This window comes from Phymastichus coffea, unplaced genomic scaffold (genome assembly GCF_024137745.1).
Source record: "Phymastichus coffea isolate CEN01 unplaced genomic scaffold, Cenicafe_Pcof_1.1 PCOF00118, whole genome shotgun sequence".
In the NCBI taxonomy this organism is placed as follows: Eukaryota; Metazoa; Arthropoda; class Insecta; order Hymenoptera; family Eulophidae; genus Phymastichus; species Phymastichus coffea.
This window is the reverse complement of record NW_026706929.1, coordinates 56,399-78,417: the sequence shown is the minus strand read 5'-3', so window position 1 is coordinate 78,417 and position 22,019 is coordinate 56,399. Positions and strand designations below refer to the sequence as shown.

General features: G+C 39.7%; 4 protein-coding genes across 5 annotated transcripts; 3 read left to right on the top strand and 1 right to left on the bottom strand.

Annotated features, from left to right (window-relative positions):
* The first annotated feature begins 350 nt into the window (after window positions 1-350).
* Window positions 351-3,546, top strand: LOC131671026 (circadian clock-controlled protein daywake-like). Its single transcript, XM_058947136.1, has 4 exons — window positions 351-553; window positions 1,521-1,898; window positions 2,351-2,500; window positions 2,927-3,546. Exons 1-4 carry the CDS (start codon window positions 493-495, stop codon window positions 3,076-3,078), a joined length of 741 nt encoding a protein of 246 aa, XP_058803119.1. The 5' UTR covers window positions 351-492; the 3' UTR covers window positions 3,079-3,546.
* Window positions 3,547-3,691: 145 nt separating this feature from the next.
* Window positions 3,692-8,264, bottom strand: LOC131671020 (putative beta-carotene-binding protein). Of its 2 annotated transcripts, XM_058947130.1 has the most exons (6): window positions 7,892-8,262; window positions 6,927-6,970; window positions 5,828-6,030; window positions 4,498-4,669; window positions 4,225-4,374; window positions 3,692-3,847 (listed from the first exon to the last, which is right to left on the bottom strand). In XM_058947130.1, exons 1-6 carry the CDS (start codon window positions 7,915-7,917, stop codon window positions 3,693-3,695), a joined length of 750 nt encoding a protein of 249 aa, XP_058803113.1. In that variant the 5' UTR covers window positions 7,918-8,262; the 3' UTR covers window position 3,692. The 2 variants fall into 2 exon arrangements, with proteins under 2 accessions (XP_058803113.1, XP_058803112.1); XM_058947129.1 differs by having other exon boundaries at window positions 5,828-6,970; window positions 7,892-8,264.
* A 1,677-nt stretch (window positions 8,265-9,941) lies between these two features.
* Window positions 9,942-13,578, top strand: LOC131671029 (putative beta-carotene-binding protein). The gene is made up of 3 exons (XM_058947138.1): window positions 9,942-10,096; window positions 10,728-11,090; window positions 12,415-13,578. Exons 1-3 carry the CDS (start codon window positions 10,027-10,029, stop codon window positions 12,717-12,719), a joined length of 738 nt encoding a protein of 245 aa, XP_058803121.1. The 5' UTR covers window positions 9,942-10,026; the 3' UTR covers window positions 12,720-13,578.
* Window positions 13,579-18,028: 4,450 nt separating this feature from the next.
* Window positions 18,029-21,454, top strand: LOC131671030 (uncharacterized). Its single transcript, XM_058947139.1, has 3 exons — window positions 18,029-18,124; window positions 19,509-19,871; window positions 20,676-21,454. Exons 1-3 carry the CDS (start codon window positions 18,055-18,057, stop codon window positions 20,978-20,980), a joined length of 738 nt encoding a protein of 245 aa, XP_058803122.1. The 5' UTR covers window positions 18,029-18,054; the 3' UTR covers window positions 20,981-21,454.
* Window positions 21,455-22,019: the final 565 nt, after the last annotated feature.

Sequence of the window (22,019 nt, the reverse complement as noted above, 5' to 3'; positions counted from 1 at the left end):
TAGATCGCACCGCGACGAGGCGCAGCAGCAGAACTGTGTAATTTAGTCGTCATTGGCATAAGCCATGGCGTCGGATAGATTCAATAAAACTTGCATAAGAGTGCGAAGAGAAGAAAAAGAAAAAAAAATCACGCGATGCTCGGCAATTAAACGCAATCAATTTTCACGCAAAGTTCTGCGGTGGCATCCGGCGCTGGAAGGTCGAGCGGAAGGATTTTCATAAAACGGGGACATTGACGCGCATCTAAGCCGCGTAGTGCAAATATGTCCCTGACATGATCGCGAGGCAGTCTAGCGTGTTAACTGATCGAAGGGAGTGCAAGAGAGAACGAGCAGAGGAATAGTGGGGCTCCGGTGTCGCGTCGCATCGAGTCGACGTCGCCGGAGAAAGTGCAGCTTTACTTTATATATATACGCCGGCGCCAGGACCATCGTCAGCATTTTCGTGCTGAGTACGTCCGCGAATAGTGCCGTTGTTTATCTGTCATCGTCATGATTGCTTACTATTCTTTGGCGATCCTCTGCCTTGTCCAGCTCTCCTTTGCCAAGCTACGTGAGTCTGCATCGTCTTTTCAAATCTTCTTCTTTTTTTTTTACTACGACAACAGAAACGAGCTGTCATTAGAGTCCGAATAAGTGACATTTCACGTCTAGTTACTTATATTTATTATAAAAATTAGATTTACAGTTACAGTGTGCGTAAAATTTTGCAAACGCACGATGAAAATGCACTTAAAGTAAGTCGTGCGAGGAACCGTTTAATTTTTCATTAACTGAGTGCATATGTATATATACCAAAAGAAATCAATCGTAAATTCTTAATAACGCGCATGCTTCAACATTTCATTATATTTTTCAACTTAAAAATTTTAATTGTACTTTTACTTTCATCTGTAACTTGAAAGTTACATTTCAATTGGTACGTTAATAAAGCAATTAAAAACGGTCAAAGTTCAAATTAATTGATAGTCATCGAAATAAGGAGAGGTAAACGCCCGTGGAATCAATGCATTCATTCCAAAGTGCACGTAAAAAGTAATGACAAAACCGAGCTACGAACAATCGTTCATTATACTTTGGCTTTCGAAAGCAAGTATCGAGAGCGGCGTTCGCGTGCCAAGACTAACTGCAAACGAACTGAATCATAAAAGTTTAATAATCGATGAACCGACTGCAAAAAGAAACGTGGAAAAAGCCCGCTCGCCTTCGCTTTCTATGGGCGGTGCGCGCACCACTTTCGATTTTCGTTCGAACGCTCCTTTTTCCGCCAAGCGTATGCATCGCTGCACTCCACCTGTCCTCCTTTCGCGGAGCGCCGTGCGATCTGTCTTGGTCGAACGGCAATTAGTTTTCGAGACGCGAAAACAGCTGAATTTTCTTATCCCTTCGCAAGCCCCATTTCGGACGCTCCTCAGTCAGTTTGTCAGTTGATGCTCCGATTGGCATTATTGACATTAGGCTAGAAGAGACCAATAACGTCATTCCGAAGATGAGCAGTAAATGATTCGTATGATCGGCAGCGCCTGGCGTAACAACATGTCCAAAGTCGGAACCGAACGAGTTCAACAAGTGCGTCCTCAAGCAGCTGGAAATTCTGACGCCGTTCCTCGCCAAAGGCATACCGGCGATGAAATTGCCAGCCCTCGACCCCTTACTGTTGCCGTCGCTGAGCATCGATCGCAACCTCGAGGCACTGAACATCAAAGCCAACATGAGCCAAATTCAAGTGTTCGGTGCCTCGAACTATCTGGTCGATGAGATCGACGCCAAGCCCGAGCAGCTGGCCGTCTACCTCAAGATCCACTTGCCCGAGGTTCACGTCAAGGGCAACTACGACGTTCACGGAAGACTCCTGCTCCTGCCTCTCAGCGGAGTCGGCAGCTTTAAGGGCAACTTTAGTGAGTATCCGTTTGACCGCGGATAGTTTTGCGAATATCGATCGACCGTAAGATCGATCGTGAGACAGAAAAATCGAGACCTATTACGGTGAAAGCGGATCTACCAGTCATGCCCCATTGAGCAATGCATAGGAAGTCGCCGACAAAGTTGACTTGCTCCACTTAGGGAGCGTAGGACCGCTACCTATTCGTTCGTTATCCAATCGTCGTCGCTTTTGCCGCGCGGCAACTCGGCTTGTCGAGGCGCTTTTTTACCGCAAAGAAAGACTCGTTGCTCTTCTGCGTTAGTTCATTGTTTAGAGACTAGGAAGCGCGAGCCGTCAGCGTTAAGGCAACGAGCAGTTAAACGAACGATCCTACGCTCGCTTCGGTTAACGAGATAGCACGCGATGGCGCATTACGCGATCGCCCGGTATTACAATCATCGCGAATTCGCTTCTTTCTCTTCGCAGCGAATACCGAGGTTCGAGTTAGCGCTCGTGCCAAGGCAGTGACCGACAAGACTGGCGTCAAACGCCTCGAGCTCGACAAGCTTCAGACGAAAATTCGCGTTGGCAGTGGCAATATCAAGCTCAAGGCACCACCAGCTCACACGCTTACGGGTAAGGATGATTTTCATTAATCCAACCGAACCCAATCTCAAACTCGCGAAGCGTTCGAGAAATAAGGAACATGAGTCGCTCTTTCTTTGATCGCTAGCGAGTTAACTGCATCGATTAGTGTATGTAATTTTAAAACCGATCGGGGCAAACCTCTGAAATTAAGATAAGAAGTTAATAGCAGTTAATAGCAGATAATTTAGAATGCAAACAAAGCAGTTGCAGTCAATAAATTCCAGAAACAAATTATCTTTGAATCGTATGAACTACAATTTTCATGCTATAAGTATACAGCTGCACCGACGACTTGATTACCTAACAAAGTCTCGTACGGTCATAAAAATTTTTGGATTTCCCTTATCAATTATGAAATTGCACGTTCCAATGTCAGTACGCCACTAATTTCATCATTCTTTCGTGATTCTTTAGCCGATGCAGCAGCAACTTTCTTCAACTCCAATCCCAGACTGGTCCTCGACATCGCCAGTCCTATAGTCGAAGACACCGCTGCAACCGTCGGCAGAGCATTGGTCGCCAGGGCGCTCAGCGTTTTCGCCAAAGACGAATTAGTACCTTTCTAGTTGACCGTATTGTTACCTGCGTTTTGTTACGTTTGCTCTATGTTTATCGTTGGTTGTTTGTCTTTGTCGCAGTCATTTTTCATTCCATTCTAACCAAGACAGTAGTAAGATAGTTCGCAGCAAGACGAAATGCCTGGTCGTCGGACGAACATTTTGCGTCAGTATTAAATTATTATTCGAATTCGCTTCGTGTATGAATGTCGAGCTAAAAAAGCAACGTGGAATCGTTTGTTTCATCATTTTCTTTATTCCCTAATTGTACAAAGATCAGTTAAATTCTTTACATGCACATGTGTGAGTATAACGTATTTAAACGAAAAAGAGAGAGAACGGATCCCGCAACCGATAGGAAACAGCTTCGGGTGGATTAGTGAGCGAGAAACAGCTTTCGTCGCGTGACAACGCTGAATTTTGAAGAAATGACGACGAAATCCCGAATAAATGTGATTTATTGTTACTGTCGATAAATACGACTTGTTCTTCGTGTAACCGACCATTTTGTAACCCCGTAAATTTCGTTACGCGCGGACAACAACTGTACGACGATGATCATACGACGTGAGACGTGGTGAGCGTGGTGAGGTCAGCGCGAGTATGTAAACTTGCCATCATTTTTAATCTTTGGGAAAGAGCTCGTCGTACGTGAAGCTTTCTGTGATTTTATTCGCTACATTGGTGAAAAGGTCTGATAATGAAGTCTCCAGAACTGGTCTCAGCTCGTCGAGAAATACGGCGCTGTTGGCGTTCAATATCTCGTTACTGACGGGACCTGAAATTGAAATTCAACGAATTTACACAAGCGACGAGGCGTCAAAGCCATACGCGTGGCTAATAAAATGTTATCAAGCGGTTAAGGTGCTGGGTGCCTATCGATAATGATAATTATACACCATTTAGGAGTGACGTTCACCACAGTTTGCTAAAAAATGAAAGAAAGAAAACATTATCGACGGGTCGTTGACCCGAGCAAGTCGTAGACCTTGATGGCCCCGCCACATCACTGAGTCAAACTTCGTGACTTGACTCGTAATCATTGCCAATCCTTCTGTTTCAGCTCCGTTCTTTTGCCAATACTCTTTCGCGTTTAACAATTTGGTCATTTAGCCTAATAGTCAAGGTACAGGTTGTATAGGGTAGCTAATTTACCTAATATAGGGTCTCCGCCGAACAGATTGCTGAGATAGACTTTGGCGCTACCAATGGATATAGCCAATTTCATGGGCTCAAAGTGAAGATAAATGCCGTTATCTCGGTGAACTTTGCGAGCTCGCAGCACAACGTCCGATTCATAACCAGCTGAAACAGTCAATCGACACGTTCACTTCGTTAGGAATCTTTATTATTCTGGCATCGCGTCTGATTTTGATCGAAAAGCATGTAAGAGCCTTGACGGAAATAACTCTCGCGTCAAAGACTCACTAAAGTTTCCGTTAAGATCTCCGCTTCCTTGGAGCCGCAGCAGCAACAGCCTTGCATCGATCGAGTATTTACCCTTGAAGTGCAATTTGCCAAAACTCACGCGGAACGTGAACTTGACGTCGTCGACATTCGCTTTGAGATCTCGTACTTTGAACGACGAAGGTCCAAATACCTGTAATAATGTCACCCGTCAGAAATACTGCTTTTCGAAGACTGCGGTAATTCATATTCGCCTTGCGTGACAGATGCCACATTATCGTTTTACCGACGGTCAATTTGGACGACTATTTTAACATAACAAATGGAGAAATGAATGATTTATTGGATTTTAATGCGACAAATATGTAGTGGAGATGTAGACGAATTTCATGAAGTTGACGTAAATGGAAAATTGAGCTGATTGTATCTCAGCGCGTATTGATAATTGATAATAGTTGATGGACACATCCATAACAACCATCTTCGATGACTAAGAGGTGCATCAACTTTAAGCAGATATAACTTTAAATATGCTAGAAGAAGAAAAATATGACGATACGTACGTACTCGATTGAAATCAATCCAGACATCGTCGCAGAGCAATATTAAAATAAGACTGCAGTCATTATTCATAATTCCGACGTTACAACATTTCTTTGCAAGCTTAATTCCAAGTCTTCATATTAATTATCTTTTTCGCATTAAAACGTAAGAGATCTTCGTTCTTTTTTATCTTTTAAACACGAAGAAAAACTGTTTTGCCATATATTTTTGCATAAAATGTGGGCATTTCATTATTAAAAGCAGTTTTATACGTCCGGTCATGAATTTTATGCAAATCAATGCAAATCTAACCGACTTGAGAAATCAGCATTCTTTCCTCGAATACTTTTCTAAGTGTAAAAGATACGTTAGATGTCAATAGATATGAACATATGATTCGAAAGGAATGGCGCATTAAGAGTCGTTTTTGTTGATTTGTTATTTACAACCGGTACTGCATTGCTTTAAGTCATTTTAATCGCAATTTTAATTTTAATCGCAAGCGAAGAGAAAAACGATAACGTACTGTGAGAAAAAAGAGGGACGCTTATTTTAGTTTAAATATCTGGACGAATAAAAGTAAATCGATCGGAGCTGTGCGTAAGAATCTTTGTAGTTGACTGTTAGAAATGACATTATTTACAATGCAAAGAATGCAAATGTAGGTTTATCTTACGCCGTTTTTCACACATATTATAGCACTGTTCTCGTCAACCAGAAAAAAAGCGCGTTTCCGTTAAAAGGAATATCAAAGTGCATCTAATTGATAAGTAAAAAGAATGGCGATGACTGTAATTGTACCAAGTACCTGAAGTCCAGTAACATTAATGTCGAGGCGTGCGCCAGTGGGTCCACGTAGTAGTCTTATCTGTTCCAAATTGAGAGGTTCAATGGCAGGTGCACCCAACTCGGGAATCCCTTCGGACAACTTGGGCCGCAGCAGCTCGATCGTATTCGTTATGCACGCGTTGATGTTTGGATCGGTTCTTTTGCAGACTTTTATGTAAGGCGCTGAACCCAAAGCGCAAATCTTCGCGTTATTTCGTTGGCGTTTATCGTTTATCGTGTGCTTTTGGTTTTGGGTTGTGGATCGAGGACTCGGGGACAGGAAGGAGCGGCGTTCGCACATCTTTTGAAACCTGCCGATCGAATCTCGTCGACTAGTTGCTTGGGGGTGATAAAAAAAAAATAATGCCAATCAAATAATATAAAAAAAATAGTTTTATTTCGTAAGAAAAGGCATCACTATTGCTCAAGTCCTAATTCGGTCTGGGTAACGTCTAGTTGCACACGAGCGTTCTTCGTGAATAATGTCGCAAGTCCAATTTCATACAGTGAGCCTTTGAACATTTAACCTAAGATTGTATAATAAATTTTGCGGTAAAAGGCGGCGCACGTGTTTAGCAATAATGACTTTGCTAACTTGTGCGCGTAACGTGTAATTCATCGAAGTGTAGCTGATAATTCCGACGCATTTTTTTCTTCCTGAACGGAAAACGATTGCACGTTACAAAACTTGCACAACAATATGTTGCTACTTTCCTATCGAGTATTTGCACGAAATAACGCGCAGCATTATTGCGCTCCTCTCCGCCGTGGAGCGGCAGAGAGTAGCCGGTCTCCGACGAAGCTCAGGCGGTAGATTACGTAGAAAAAGCGCGGTGAACGAGAAGGTTGCGTGGATTCGCGTCACTCGGTAAAGACATGTAGGAGAAAAGCGACAAGCAATAGCAGGAGCACATGGAAGAAGAGCAGATAGAAGATAGCAGCGGTCTGTAGGGCGTAATCGATGAGCGGCGGCAGCAGGCGAATGGTCAGGGGCAGCAGCTCGATATCGTCGAGATTATCGTACAGCTGGTGAGCCGCCGCCCAGTCACCGCCACCACAGCCTTCCTCGCGGTACTCACGTATTGACCCGAACGCCGGTGCTGCGATGAGCGTCGCCGCCAGGCTACAACAACAACAAACGTTACCGCCTGTGCGCGCGTTTTCGCCGTTTTTCTCGCTCTCGGCTCGTTGCGCAACTCAAACAACAATTATCGCATTCCACGCTTTTCCGGGTGTCTGTCGGTTTTTTTTCCTCCGGTTTTTCATAGCGCGAGAGAACTACGATGTTTTACTTTTCGTTTAGCGAGTCAATGACGACCATTCGCATGTCACGCTTTTTTTCACGATGCTCTCTGAGGCGACTCGGCCGAGCGTCCAAAAAAATCGATATGCGATAAAACGGGATTTAAACGCCGGATTTGATTGACGAAAAATAGTATTCCCCACGAGGCCGCCGAAAATTATCCACGTCAGACTTGACAGCAGCATTCTAAACATTTAAATAAGAATCATCTGACGCACGCCTCGGCGATTATTCTACGCGTAAAAACAACGGAACGATCAGTGAACTTGGCAAAATACAAACGAAACACGGAAGACGATCGAGAATGAGAAAAAAAGAATTGTAACCGGATTCTTGAGTTTGTTTCCATGACGCTATTGCACAGATACGCATGCATACACTGGCCTCTTCTCTCTCCGTTTTCTCTCCAGAGTCTCGAAGCATCCAACAGCAGGCCCGAAAAATAGACGCAGTTACGCACACCGAGGAACGGCGCTACAATTACGAGCACCGGCCGCGGCGCAATTTCGCCAAACCGCGGAATGCACTTTCGTCGCGCAATCGCCCTTTCGCGACGCGTTAGGGATCGACTTGCGCACTCACTGGCACAGGGACGGGTAATCGCGAGCCGAAAAGAGAACAGAGAAGATCGGCGGCGATCGGCCGGTCGGCCACTCACTGACTTTCTCGGCGCGCCACGGCGAGCGAGCGAGCGAGCGAGCGAGGCAGACAAAGAAAGCGAAAGTGTGCAGCTATAGTTACCAGAGTCGAGCGAGTTGCAGGAACATGACGACGAGACTCGGTTGGGGCCAGCCGGTGTTCTGCGGGGCATCGGACTCGCGGGTTTCGCCGGGCGCTGCGACGACCACACGCACGCAGTATGGGGAATTGGCAGCAGTAGCAGCAGCGGCAGCGGCAGCAACAGCAGCAGCAGCAGCAGCAGCAGCAGCAGCAGCCGGCAATTCCTCAGCTATTGCATTCGGCGGTGCAGTTGATAGCCTCGTGCCACTTGCCAGCCATTGGTCCAGCCAGCTACAACCAGGCGTTGCAACACGCCCGCTCGCTCGCGCGCACGCGATGGGAGCAGCAGACTGCAAAAATTCGCACTCGAGCGCCAGGGTGGTTACGTACGACGTTCCTCGTCGTCCACACCATCATTTCTAATCCCACTCCGCGCGAGCTCCTTCCGCGGATCTTTCCCATCGTCGGCTGGTTCTTGCTCTCCCAGACATTGCGAAAAATGCAGTTGCTCTCGGCCAGATCGCAAGCCGTTTCGACCAAACATATCGGCCATTGGGTTAGTCGGCGAAAGGTTCGCCAGCGCTGTTATACAATTATGCCACACGATTATGTCATTCAAATGAACGCGAATAGTGAAAATCTTGCGTATTATGCCTTAGATTTTAAGCCTTAGATTCATAATGCTCATCGAGATATTCATCGCCTAAAATCATTTTTTATTTCATCTCAACTCACAGTTTGGATTCGCCAAATCAGTATTACACGTTTAAATGTTGTATTACTTTTTTTAGCATCTTTTAATTTTGTACATTCATTTCAGTACAATATTATTGATATGATGAAAAGAAATACCTATATTTTATCTCCAGACATTGGCCTGTCGCAGGTCGATAATAATGCTCTTTTTAAACACAAATTATGTTCACCAATAATTAGGGTCAATTTTAGTTATGACATTCATAAATGAAATCACCACCGAGATAAAATATCAAATTGATAGGCATGCTTTACGACAAAGATGTAGTAGATGAAATAAGAATTCATTATACTTCGGTTCGTCATCTTGTTTGAAGATACTAATGCCAACATAAATCAAAAGTTTCTGAAGCATGAGTTTTAACTATTTATCATAAGAATGAGCTTGTTCTGGAAACACGTTTAAGTAAAACCAGAACTTTGAAAAAATGTGGCTAATTGATCGTTAGTCAACAGGCCCATGCCTAAATTTGAGCAATTATAATGCATGCCGACAACCGGATCGAAAGAGAAAGTAAATTGTTAATAATCGAGTCGAACAATTTTTGCGTTATGCAAAATCTGACTCTAACGCTAAATTAAAATAATCTGTAAAAAATAATGCGTCAGTTTGAAGTAAAAGAGACACTACTTTTGCAGACGGATTAGTAATTTTTCAAGTTCGACTATGGTGAAAAAAGTCGTTAATGAGACGATGTCCTTAAGACCGATTTAATAGCAATGCGAAGATCATTTTGCCGGTTGACGTCGTAAAAAAACATACACGTATCAATCGAATGTATAATCAAGCGTAGAATAATTTTTTTTGCAAACTTAGTTTGTTGGCAAAATGTACATACGTGTACTTGTGAGCATTATCCTTTGCTAATTGCATAATTACGTCTGTTTTTCGAGTGACTCATAGGTCAATCACGAATTTAGTTATTCGTTCTCCAATTCATAGCCATTGCAACTTCGACTCGTGGATTTTTCTCATTACCAAACGAATCGTCTTTTTTGTAGATGGAATGAAAACTTTTAACAAATCGCAAAAATTTCATCGAAAAATAAAAATAAACGGTCAAAAGAGACAGCAAAAGAAGGCATCTAGCGCTCAACGGTTAAACTTTTGACAGTTGATCGTCCGAAGGTCGATGATAAAGCGACGAGGTTGCAGAGAGCGAAAGAAAGAAACGCTGGAATGAAGTGGGGCAAGCTGTGATAACAATGCTCAGTCAATTGGGAGAAGCCGATAGGTGACGAGAAGCCTGAACCGTGTGGTGGTGGGGTTGCATGACCTTGAACTTAACAGAATAGGAGTGATTCTAAGGCCGTGGAATCGCCGCCACCAGTCGAAAGTATAAATATAGCCTCACCGTCTCGTCACTTCGGCAGTTGCTCTTAGATTGTACCGCAAAAGCATGGCTCACACTCACATTTGCCTTTTGGCCGTCGCGGCACTCGTCGCCACCCTCGCCCATGCTGAAGTTCGTAAGTAGACAACCGAAGTGCTCATGGTCGTTTCGTTTACTCTGGTAGCCCTAGAATACACTTCCTTGATCCATCTAATTGATACGGGTGCCCTAGTCGCTGCGAGCTTTTCGAGACATTCGGTCATTTTCTTCAAAGTGCGGGATTTTCAAACTTGCTTTTCAGCATTGACTGCATTTCTCAGAAAATCTCCTTGATTGCAAACCGTGAATGCAGAGAAAAGAAATGCATAGAATCATTAAATGCTAATTGGTCTTCCAAAAGGTTTTATTGCAAATATTTTGAATGATATCAAAATATATAGTATTCACCACATTTACTTCATCAACAATAAAACGGAGCTTTGAAATATTGTCTTTTTTCGCATTCGTAATTAACTTTTTCAGTGAAAACCAGTTTCCACGTGACGTTTAATTATTCTGATATACGTACAATTTACCATTCGAGGTTTGCACAGGATATACAATTAACATTCACAATCAGTTGATATCTTGCATTTTCTTAAAGTTACATTGAAACATTGTATGTTTTATCATATCACGAACATGATGAGATCGCAATTAGAGTAAATTAAAAGAAGGAATATTACGTTTTGAATTAAAACTAAATTTAAAATCATAATGATTCACAGCACCCTACATCAAAACATGTGGTAGGCGCAACCCAAGAATTAGCGAGTGTGTGAAAGAAAGCGTCAGCTATCTGATACCAACAATGCGCGCGGGTGTACCAGAACTGGACGTTCCAGCACTAGAACCTTTGTATGTTGAAGAAATTGCTTTGGCCGATCTTGCTGACTTTAAGGCGATTGCATATAATGTTAAATTGCGTGGCCTGTCCAACTACGTCATTAAATATCTCAAAGTCGACTTGGACAAAGCTACAATTGACCTGGATATCCTATTCCCAAAAGTATTCATGACATCGGATTATGATGTCAAGGCAAAGATTCTTGTGCCGATCAATGAAAAAGGACCCATCGACATAACGACAGGTACGTGAATTGGTTACAATAATTTTGTTAACGATGTTGATGCCGTAAATCAGTGGAGGTGGATTTCCAGTTCTTGATTATACTATAATAAAATAGGATTCTCATCCTTTTACTTTGTCAAGAACATTAAGAATTCACTTCAAATATGCCTGTTCATTTGACGGTTCAATGATACCCATTGAGTTCATGACACGAAGATTCACGTGAATGATAAAATACACGCGCACAAAGTAGAATTTGAATTAAAAACAGTCAGTTAAAATGTTAATAAGTTTTTAATATACATATAAATTTAGCGTTATAAATCAGGAAACTGATTGAAAACAGATGATTCACACCTCTATAAGTAACGTAGCCAACCTGCTTTTTTTTTTAATTATCTCAGGGCTATTCATACTAATTTCCTCTTCGTTGACTTTGAATGTTCTTGATATATTTTTTTTGCGATCTCTGAAAAAATTCTTTGAATAGTTGTTTTGCAGCTCATATCTTAATATACTGTTGAACTTTATAAACTTAACCACGATAGAAGTGATACATCTTTATAAGAATTATTCATCTTCGTCTCTATTTTCAATTTTTGTAATTAATAGTACATTACGATACAAGTGCGGGAAAGTAGATTCTGGTCTCGTGTGGCGTTTACACCCGAGCGAAGCGAGGGTGGAAGGGGACACGAGACGAGAAACTCTTTCCCGAACATGTGCCGTACCGTATTTTTTGATACGACGTGTGGAAAGTGCGATTTTCAACGCACGTTTTCTGCCGAGCGTGCGGGAAAGACGTACTTTGCGCACGGAGTGTCGAAATAATTATTTTCCATCTTATTCTGATTCTTATAGACACTTCTATATATTATATTATCGTTTTTAAATCACTTATGACATTTAGCCATAATATAAAGTTATTTTTATGTGCCCACGAAAAACATATTGAAAATATTTTGAAAGCAGTGGAAAGACATTAGAAAACGTCAAAGGACTAAATTTTATTGACATTAGCATAGCCACGTGCATATTGTCAACAGCTCATAAATATAACGATACGCTAACGATCAGTCTAAGCAGTTTAACTGCTAAATTATTCAGCTTAATGTGTATTATTGAAGGCCAAAGCATTTTGATATTTTGGACTCTCATAATTTTCATAGAGTATTCCAAAGGACCTGAAAAGTGAAACATCCTAAAAAATAATCGTTTGCGTGTGAGAGGTCGGAATTGAAATATGTTTCTGAAAATAAACAATGAGAAAAATTATTTTCCGCTTTCGAAATAATCCCCGTTCATCAATAATCACATATACGATTGTATGTGTATCTATATAGATAACGTTGAATCAAAAGTCACGCTGAGGTTCAAAAAAGTGGAGCGCCGTGGTCGGACTCTCATCTACTTCCCAACGATGTCTTGCAAACTGGTGGTCAAAGACTACACAGCGAACTTTATGCCCGGCGCAAACGACAATCCAATTGTAAAAGCAATCAACTCAGTACTGGTGTCGAGTAGTAAAGAGATCATCGAGAGCATGACACCGAACCTCGAAAAAGCTGTTTCGTCGAAGGTGCTCGACGTCGCCAACCGGATCTGCAAACATTTCACATATGATGAACTCTTTCCCGATCGCGTTTAAATATCGATTACTTGCGTTACGAAAAATACATGACATTGTATAAAGAAAAAGAGAATGAGCGTAGGATCCAGAAGGGCAAACTATTTTTGGTATAAGTAATAAGTTCATAGGCTTTACTCAATATCGCATGCTCGAACCTGTTGCACCGTTCGGGTCAATACACTGTATAACCTCGCCAAAACTTTCATAGCTCGAAAGCAAGAAGAAAAAATCAGTACGTGAGACGCCGTGACCTTCCACTCTTTTGCTTCATATGCATTTCCGTTCGCGTGCTAAAGAGTCCTTGTGAAAATACTCTTAGTCTGTGTCTTTTGCTTTCCGGGTATATATATATATACACACGTATATATAGCAACCACGTGATTGCAATCACGAGCCGGCGCATTTGTCATTCTTATTTTAATATTTCTCAGATGCTATTTGAAAAATTCTAAACAATTTGTGAATGCAAGCTTTGGAAAATAATGTTTAATATTTATACAACTCAAAAATATTTTCACATTACTAGCTTAGGTAAACTTAAGTATTAAATTGTAAAAAGTATTTATTTTTGACGCAGCTACGGATCCTACTAGGATTTGCCTAATGAACACATAGGTATGTAAAACTATGAATTTTCTAACAAACTTTTTATACAAGATAGTAATGTAAACAATTTTACATTACGGGCATAATTATTAAGAACATAAAATTGTAATTCTCATTCGTAACTCGGCCTATGAAATTAGATGTATACATTATTATATAAAATTTATTATCACAATTTACTTTATAAAGTATTAAACAGTGATGTCGTTTTACATCAAAAGTATTTTTGAAATAATGTGAACCATGTACATAAGAATACATTATATAACAATTTGAGCTTTTTGATTTGAACCTAAAAACAGAAAGCCTATTTAATTTAAATTTCCTTTTCCTAATTTTAAGAAACGATTAAAAATCTCAAACTATATAATTAATATGCAATTTGATGATTGAAACAAATCAAAATTGTTATAAAGAAAATTATAAACTTCTAAATACACTACATATATAAAATAATTTTATGATTTGAAATGCTCAATATCCGTTGTTAATTAGTAAATAATTATTCGATAATAAATCAATGTAAAATGGCTCGAGATATTTATTGGAATCAATGTTACTATAAACATGGTAACTTAACATGCTAACTACTGCGTTAATATTATTGTATAAAGTATGTTCAATTTACTTGATTGGCTATCTCTTTAGTGTATAGGAATAAACGGACACCTTCGACATACCGAGTAAAAATAACCAAACTGATACAGATTTGCTGCTTATTATATATTAGCTATACTTTTTATTTCTTACTCCAAGAGAGCAAATATCTTCACATTTCACTTACGCAAAATGTAAAAAGTAATCAACACCTGTAGCCAGCAAAATATGTTATGTTTGTTAGTTGTCATAGTAATAACATAAGATTCTGAAATTTAACCAACAGATGGATGGACAGTTTTAAAGCGGTTGGATTTCAAAAATTGTCCACTTCAGTTTTTGAAACTCTACAATTAAGAACTGTTTAATCTACTCCGAGTTCGTTCATGTTTCATGAAAATTGCTTTAATATACATAATCATTTGTTTAGTTTTCTCGAAATCTTGTTTAGTCATTGAACGCCGTAATCAATAATCATATGAGCAAATAAGTCTACAAGTTTTTATAGAAATTAAATTTACAAGATTCGATCTTTATACAAGGAACAATACTTATATTCAGCTGACAATTAAGTAATGAACGTGCAAGAAATTTATTGTAACTAATAAAAAGCAACCTTCGGTGGCGTAAACTACTTTTTTATAAAAAGGTACGTACGTTAATACATATTTTACAATAGTCATAGAAAATTTAAATTTTGTAGATTTTGCAAAAAGAAAACACATGAAATGTGTCTTTTATATTCATAAGGATGCGTGCTCTATGGTGCAACTTTTTTTTTCAATGTGGGTTGCATTTAAAAATCTACCATGTTAAATTTTAGAAAAACTATACTCTCCTTGACAGAAAGAAAGGTATGTACCTACTTTTTTTAAATGTAAAATAATATCATATTTTCAGCCAATGGACCATACCCTGCTTTGCATGTAAAAAATTAATGTACTAAATTAAATTAATCAATAAGAGTGAATTTTTTATTTTAGAGTAGAGTATTTATTTTTAAATTTAATATCTGATAAGCCTGATGTATAAAAGTAAATTACATTACGAAGTTTGAATAATCACAGTTTGCATAGCTATTTAATTAGTTACAATAGCGGAAGACTGAATCTTTGTGATTTGATTTTATGCAAACATTAATTTCACGCATTAGAATTTTTAAAATTGAGTATCTTTCTGAAAGAAATTCTATTTATTAATGCCATGAACGAATTGCAGCCCTTATTATTGTACTTCACACTGTCTGCTAAGGTTTATCCTCTAGCGATAAGTCAGTCTTATCGTTATCTGACGAGATGACACTTGCGCCTGTACGCACTGAAGCTACTAGCTGTCCACGCTAAAAAAGCTGACATGTACTTACATTTATAGCAAGAATAATATTTAAAACTTTTGAAAAACTAGGTTTTGTCACGGTTGTGACACTTTCTCAAAACCATGACAGGACTCTGTCACGCCTATAAGCTGATTTGTTACAAGGGAGGAAAACAAACAGCACGTAGATATGATGGAATCCTGCTATGTTTATGACTATTTTCAATCTACACACGGGCCCTTATTTTCGAAATTATCGAAGAGGCATGATCGCACCTCGATCCTTGAGATAGGAATAACGAGGGAAACGCAAAATTGTAGAAGAAACGGAGATGCTATTGTCACCATCTTGATAAGGTCAACAAAACAATTCAAAATAATGTGTAGATAGGAAAAAAACGACCATTCAGTAGGATCCAGACTAAATAAATCTCTTGATCAGCCCTGACAAGTAGGTCATGACATATATTCAAAGGTACAACAGATAATATCGATCTTTTACAGAAATGGTAAGAAAACTAATATAAAGTATACTCATTATACAATAGTGTATAGTAATTGTCTGTGTTATAAATTATATTCAAATAAATACTTCTTTATATGAACGTAATTTACAATAAATAAGTATTTGTTAAAAAATATTTGTTGTAGTACGTTGGTTTTTTCTTCTTTGCCGGAGAACAATCTGCCGATACTACTGATTGCTTTTGCCTAGTCTTGTTGCCACCTTTGTTCGCCTTTTATTCTGCAGCTCGAACTTTTTTCCGTTGCTGATTTCGCTAAAGCCTCCTTCTTTTTTGCCTCGGATCTCTTGTAAGCAAGTGTGAATTGTCCTATTTGCACGTTGACCCGATTTGAAGCGCAGAACCGACTGAAGCAGTCAGCTACAATTGTCATCGTATCGCGAAGTAGGAAATGTTTGCAAGAATTTTGTTAAAATCCGCGGACTCAATGAAGACGACCACCAAACGAAGTATATCGAAATCTTGTCGAAAGTGCTCAGTACCCATCAGATGAAGAAATGGCGTGGGTATCTTAATAGAATGCATCGGAGTGATCTCGCGTCTCTTTACGCGCACGGGACGAGTGAAACTGAACCGCAAACACTCGACGGCATAAAAGGTAGACGACACGCGCGTAAAGGTGGAAAGTGCATATGCTCCCTGCCTCTCCTCTCTTCGTTCAAATGCGAGTAAAGCATTGGTGCGTCTCGTCTGTGTTTTTCTCCCTCTCTCGCGCTCACTGTCGCTCCGTCTGACATGGTTTGTATAGAATTGGATAGCTCCGAAGGATGTGTATAATAACGTGAACGATCGCAGTGAACAATTGAAAAGTTGAAAAGGGAAAGTAATTACGCTAGCAATTATTCTTAAACTTTCATTTCTGTACCTTATCCTTTCAAAAATTCGTAGTTCCTACGAATTTTCAGTAAAATTTACGATATTAGTCATAGGAAAAAGTGAAAATACTGGCTGTATGTGATTAATTTTGATTAGAAAAAAATGCAGCGATCGTTAAATAATAACAGGGGGCGCGACGCTTTAAAAATACAGCTCACCTGTTGAAAAATACAAGGAACAAAGTAAAACTAGCACGATACAATGGCGCAATTGTAGGACTAAATTACGGCGATATACCAGCTCACTTACCCTTAACAATTGACACAAAAAGAATAATGACGGTGGTTGCTTCCAAGGATTGTAGTCAGATGAACTGATATTACGGCTCGGAAATTTTTTTCATTTTTTCTATAATTTTCCGAGCTACAGCGGCGGTAATGAAGAAATCATACCTTCAAGGGCAAGCCTTATTTCCGAGGTGGATGTTTGCATTATGATCGCCGATTATCCTCCCCAAGGTCGTAGCGTGAGCGTATCTTCGGAACTACGTTCGCTGATCACTCCACTTCTTCTCTTTCATCATATGTATCCCATGATGTATTTGGGCATGCATTTTTTCATCAAGTCTTGTAGATTCGGAATAAAATCTTGTAGATAGTTTGTTTAGACAATTTGCCGAGTCTTTCAAGGATACTTTTGCTCAAGCGTACGTGATATTTAAAAAAAACTCAGAATGTTGTTCCGCGATCAGTTTTTCTTATATTTGCAGTGTGAATACCTTTTCACGCAGCGCGAGAAGATATCACGCCAGTGGAAATTCCAACTTGTCTTTTTTCATTAGTTATAAGCAATTATCGATCACACGTGGACGATTGTCTGATAGTCGCTACAGCATCGTTTGAATGTACCATAGATATATAAATAAGGATAGACGGAGAGAGAAACTTCTAGGACTTTTCCGAGAGATGCAAATGCCAGTGCGTCGGTCGTACGTGTGCGGCCTCCCTAGTCAGTTTCCGAGTGTAGATTTTTTGCTGAAATCCTGCAATAATTCAAGTCGTTGGCATGCTAGCTCTGTTGAGGCGAAACGGCAGCTCCAATTGACGTCAGTGCACATTGAAATGCATCCAGTGTCACGATCGACGGCTTTTGACTGTTTATCAGCAGCGAAGGACAATGGCAGGAGTGCGAGCCCCGCCGTGAGTCGCGGCTTTATTGCCATGGCGAAAGAGTCACGGAGGTGGAACATAGACGTGGGGCACGGGGTACGAGCACCCGACGATGCTCGTAGCCAATTAGAGGAGCCGCGGCCGCAAGCCGGGGCACGCTGGTTCAATTGTCACGGTGGGGGAGCGCCAACCTTGAACTTAGCGAAATAGGAGAACATCTATGCTCGCGCGAATAGCCCGCGCCGGTCGAAGATATAAATATGGTCTCTTCGCCTCGTCACCACGACAGTTGTGCTTCGATTGCACGTACCCTCGTGCTGCTCGAGAATGTCGCGCCGTCAGCTTCGCCTCTTGGCCCTCGCCGCGCTTTGCTACACCCTTGCCGAGGCCTCTATCCGTAAGTAACGACGCAGTGTCCGTGCCACGTCGTCTTCGATTTCACTTGCTGTCTATGCGACAGTGCACCTGGCATAATTATTGTGCCTGATGATCGTTACGTTATTGCGTGCAGTGACTTTTTTTTATCTTTCCATTTTCAAGGCATTGATTTACAGTTTCTGGACTGGACGGCATTATCGCGTCATTTTTTTATCAGTCGTGCAGCTGTTAATTATGTATGCGGCCAAGTAAGTCTGAAATCGTTTAGATTACGAATTGCTCAATTTATACAATGAAGAAATTTTCAAGACGTTTTTTAATCGATTTGACGCTCGTCTCAACTTCAAATAATATGTTTTTCACAATAAATACACATTCCTCTATGCGTACAAGACATTTAGAACGTTTTTACCCGTCAAATTTCTAACTTAAATATTAAACGGATTGTAAAATAAATATCACCTGTTCAGTATTGACAAAAAGTCTGATGTCTTATCACTGCGGCTTTTTCAATTAGTTTCTTGTACAAAATCTATACTTTTTCATTGATAATAACCTAGTATTTAATACACGTCGTTTATTTACTCTTATGTTCAACAAGGAAAGTAGCATAGTAGTCAAATCTGATCCTGAATAATAAAAATCATATTTGTCCATTGAGTCTGACTAATCAGGGATCATCAGAAGATGTCAGTTTGATATATTCAAAAAATTTCTTTCGAAGTGATTTTCGATGCTACATAAAAACTGCATTATTCCTGCATTTTACAATATTTTCCACCGATATAATGTATTTAAAAGACAATTAGTTATTTTTGTATACATATAAAGTATTTTTAGCTCATTATGTACGCCACAATTTAGACTTGACCTTTTTAATATTGATATCTTCTGTATTGACGAAATGTTAACTTTCGGATACCTAAAATCTTGTTTCAATGTTATAAAGTAGGCTTGGACTATTTTGTCAATGTATTTTGTCAATACACTATATCAATAACTGTTGTCCGTCCCTTGTATAAATATCATTGTTTGGATAAAAGCATCGTAATTGTTTGATCAGTCTGCCAATTTCATGTCCATATACTTTATTTATCCCCTAATTTGATAGTAACGTCGAACCTCAAATACATTAGAAATAAATCATTCCATTCAAAACCTAATCGGATAATTGTATTCCACATTTTTTCACACTAACCATTTCTTTATTTTATTGCTCTATTGAATACAATAGGAGTTAAAAGATATGGTAAATCATCCGGCGTATTTATGACATAAATCTATTTTAAAAAATTATTACTGAATAACTTTTCAATGCAATTGTTGAGAAATAAATTTATGCATTCAATGATTATTATGTAATAACGTTTATAAAGTCTAAGCTAACCACTTACTATTCACAGCGTCGTACATGAAAGTATGCGGTCGACGAAATCCAAAACTAAACGAGTGCGTGAAGGACAGTGTTCTACAGTTGAAACCAAAACTCCAATCTGGTATTCCAGAGCTCGATGTGCCATCTCTTGAACCGTTGTATTTTGATGAAGTTATCTTGGCTACACTCCCTGACTTTACAGCAGTTGCAAAAAATCTGACATTGAATGGCTTATCTAATTTTGAAATTAGACACTTGAATATCGACTTGGAAAAAAATAGGATCGATCTCGAACTTCTCTTGGCAAAGGTCCTGATGAAGTCAGACTATAATGTTAAAGCCAGAATCATTGTGCCAATCAATGAAAAAGGACCCATCGACTTGACTTCAGGTATTTTGTTTACTAACAATGATACGTTACAATCGAAGAGTTCTCAACAAGTTTTTATAACAATACAGAAAATAAGCAGTATTTGATTTTTTAGTGAAATTTCCGTATATTTTTAATGCACCATGTACTTAGAGGTTCTTAGAAGGAAATATGCTGAATTTTCAATAGTCATTACTGTAGGCTTAAAGCTTTAATCTGACAAATAATAATCTTTTGAGCGAAAATTGAAGCAATGATTCAAAACGAAGTTGCATTTAAAAATTTTTATCTTTATACGAGGTGAACAGTTTAAATTACGTACGGTATATTCAAGCCAACCAAACAATCAATGTCGAATCGTGCACAGAATCATCCAAACTATTTATATTTATGATCGGTTTTTCAAAATAATCAATCCAGTTCAATAGCATAATAAGATTCGTTGATTATTTCGTGATTCTATAAAATATTAGCATTATCTTCATTAGAATTTGAAAAGAAGAAAACATTGGAAAGATGCTCAGGGTCAGAATCGGTCTTGATAAACTTACTTACGTAAACATTTAAAAAGTTGAAAAAGCATACTATATAAAAGAATGATATCATACCATTATTCATTAAAACATTTAGTGGCTAATTGACACAAACTTGTTGATCATCGAGAAATTATCCGGTAAGAAATGAACCTTTGAAAGGGGGCGAGATGTGGCAAAAGGCCGGGAAAGATGATATTGCGTAAATCGATAACGCGCTTCCGAATGGAAACAAATAAGCCAAAAATGATTAACCTTATTAAATGATATAAACGTGTAAACGTGTGTGCAGAGAACGTGATAGCAAAGGTCGTGCTGAAGTTCAAAAAGGTGGAGCGGCGCGGTCGGACCCTCATCTACTTCCCGACGATGTCTTGCAAGCTGCTGATCGAAGACTACACGGCGAACTTTAGGTCCGGCGCGAGCGAGAGTACGATCAGCCAAGCAATCAACGAAATACTGGTAACCAATCGCAAAGAGATCATCGACAGCATGACACCGAATCTCGAGAAAGCCGTCTCCTCGAAGGTCATCGACGTCGCCAATCGGGTCTGCAAGCACTTTACCTTCGACGACCTCTTGCCCGACCGACTTTAATTGCAGACTACTGACAATATACATAATCAGCCCTTTACATAAGGCGCCCAATCCACGTTAGAGACTGGTTACTTTAGTCTGCTTTTACGTTGCTTCGGCCAGTAAATCGTACAACCTCGCTGAAAATATTTTTCTCGACTTGTCCCCGCGTGCTTCCGAGAAACGGAAAGTAATCAAATCATAATCTGCATTTGCCCTCGCCATCTCACGCTCTAACTTTTTTTCCGCTGGCTTGCTGATAGTTCTCGAACTACGCGTACGTCTCTATGCTCGAGATGCCAGAGTTATTGTATTATCATATTATCACGATGCTAAATTACCAATAAATATTAGCATATCACTGTTTTTCCCGACGAGATTAATTTTATCAAATAGTCAACTGTCGAACAACCGTAGACTTGTCATTGTCATAAAAAAGAAATCCGGTGTTTTCAATTATATGTAAGTATGAAACGTTATCAATAAAGTATATTAACGTTGTGAAAAAATTTACTTCAAGTAGTTACGTTCAAATGGAACATACCAACTGACTCGAATAACTTGAGCTTGAAGTCGTTGAATAAGTTTAACAAGCAGACCAAGCGGGTTTGAAACGCAATGCGCTCGATTAACTTTAGCTTGAAGTTGTTGAATAAGTTTAATGATAGTATCGTCAATCACCGTCGACGGCCGCTCTGCAGATGTCACACTGGCATTGCTACGGGGATTTCGAAATTTCTTTTGATATTGTATTTAATAGGCGTATTTAATAATACAGTTAAAGGAGATCAAGAGCAGAAGGAATAACGGCGTTAAGTAAACGGAATAAAGAGCCGGCGCGGGACTATTTAGTCGCGAATGCAGCAGACCTGCTTTTGCGCGCACTTTCAAAGTGCTCCCGATTCGCAGTGATAATGTGCGCCCTATGCAAGGCCCATCGGCTTCTGTTATCGAATATCGATCGGAGCGGCGACAAAGCAGTCCCGATCCTTTCCCACGAACGACCTGCGAAGCGCGAAATTTTACCAGCTCGCGATAAAACAGTCTTACCGATCCCGAG

Bases quoted from the DNA above. Each gene is read 5' to 3' on its own strand.
- LOC131671026 (XM_058947136.1), top strand. From the start codon at position 493: ATGATTGCTTACTATTCTTTGGCGATCCTCTGCCTTGTCCAGCTCTCC. The intron at 554-1,520 runs GTGAGTCTGCAT...TATGATCGGCAG, and splicing joins GCTCTCCTTTGCCAAGCTAC to CGCCTGGCGTAACAACATGT. The intron at 1,899-2,350 runs GTGAGTATCCGT...TTCTCTTCGCAG, and splicing joins CAGCTTTAAGGGCAACTTTA to CGAATACCGAGGTTCGAGTT.
- LOC131671030 (XM_058947139.1), top strand. From the start codon at position 18,055: ATGTCGCGCCGTCAGCTTCGCCTCTTGGCCCTCGCCGCGCTTTGCTAC. The intron at 18,125-19,508 runs GTAAGTAACGAC...TACTATTCACAG, and splicing joins CCTTGCCGAGGCCTCTATCC to CGTCGTACATGAAAGTATGC. The intron at 19,872-20,675 runs GTATTTTGTTTA...ACGTGTGTGCAG, and splicing joins ACCCATCGACTTGACTTCAG to AGAACGTGATAGCAAAGGTC.
- LOC131671020 (XM_058947129.1), bottom strand. From the start codon at position 6,148: ATGTGCGAACGCCGCTCCTTCCTGTCCCCGAGTCCTCGATCCACAACC. The intron at 4,375-4,497 runs GTGAGTCTTTGA...TGACTGTTTCAG, and splicing joins AGATCTTAACGGAAACTTTA to CTGGTTATGAATCGGACGTT. The intron at 3,848-4,224 runs GTAAATTAGCTA...TTTCAATTTCAG, and splicing joins CGGCGGAGACCCTATATTAG to GTCCCGTCAGTAACGAGATA.
- LOC131671029 (XM_058947138.1), top strand. From the start codon at position 10,027: ATGGCTCACACTCACATTTGCCTTTTGGCCGTCGCGGCACTCGTCGCC. The intron at 10,097-10,727 runs GTAAGTAGACAA...AATGATTCACAG, and splicing joins CCTCGCCCATGCTGAAGTTC to CACCCTACATCAAAACATGT. The intron at 11,091-12,414 runs GTACGTGAATTG...GTATCTATATAG, and splicing joins ACCCATCGACATAACGACAG to ATAACGTTGAATCAAAAGTC.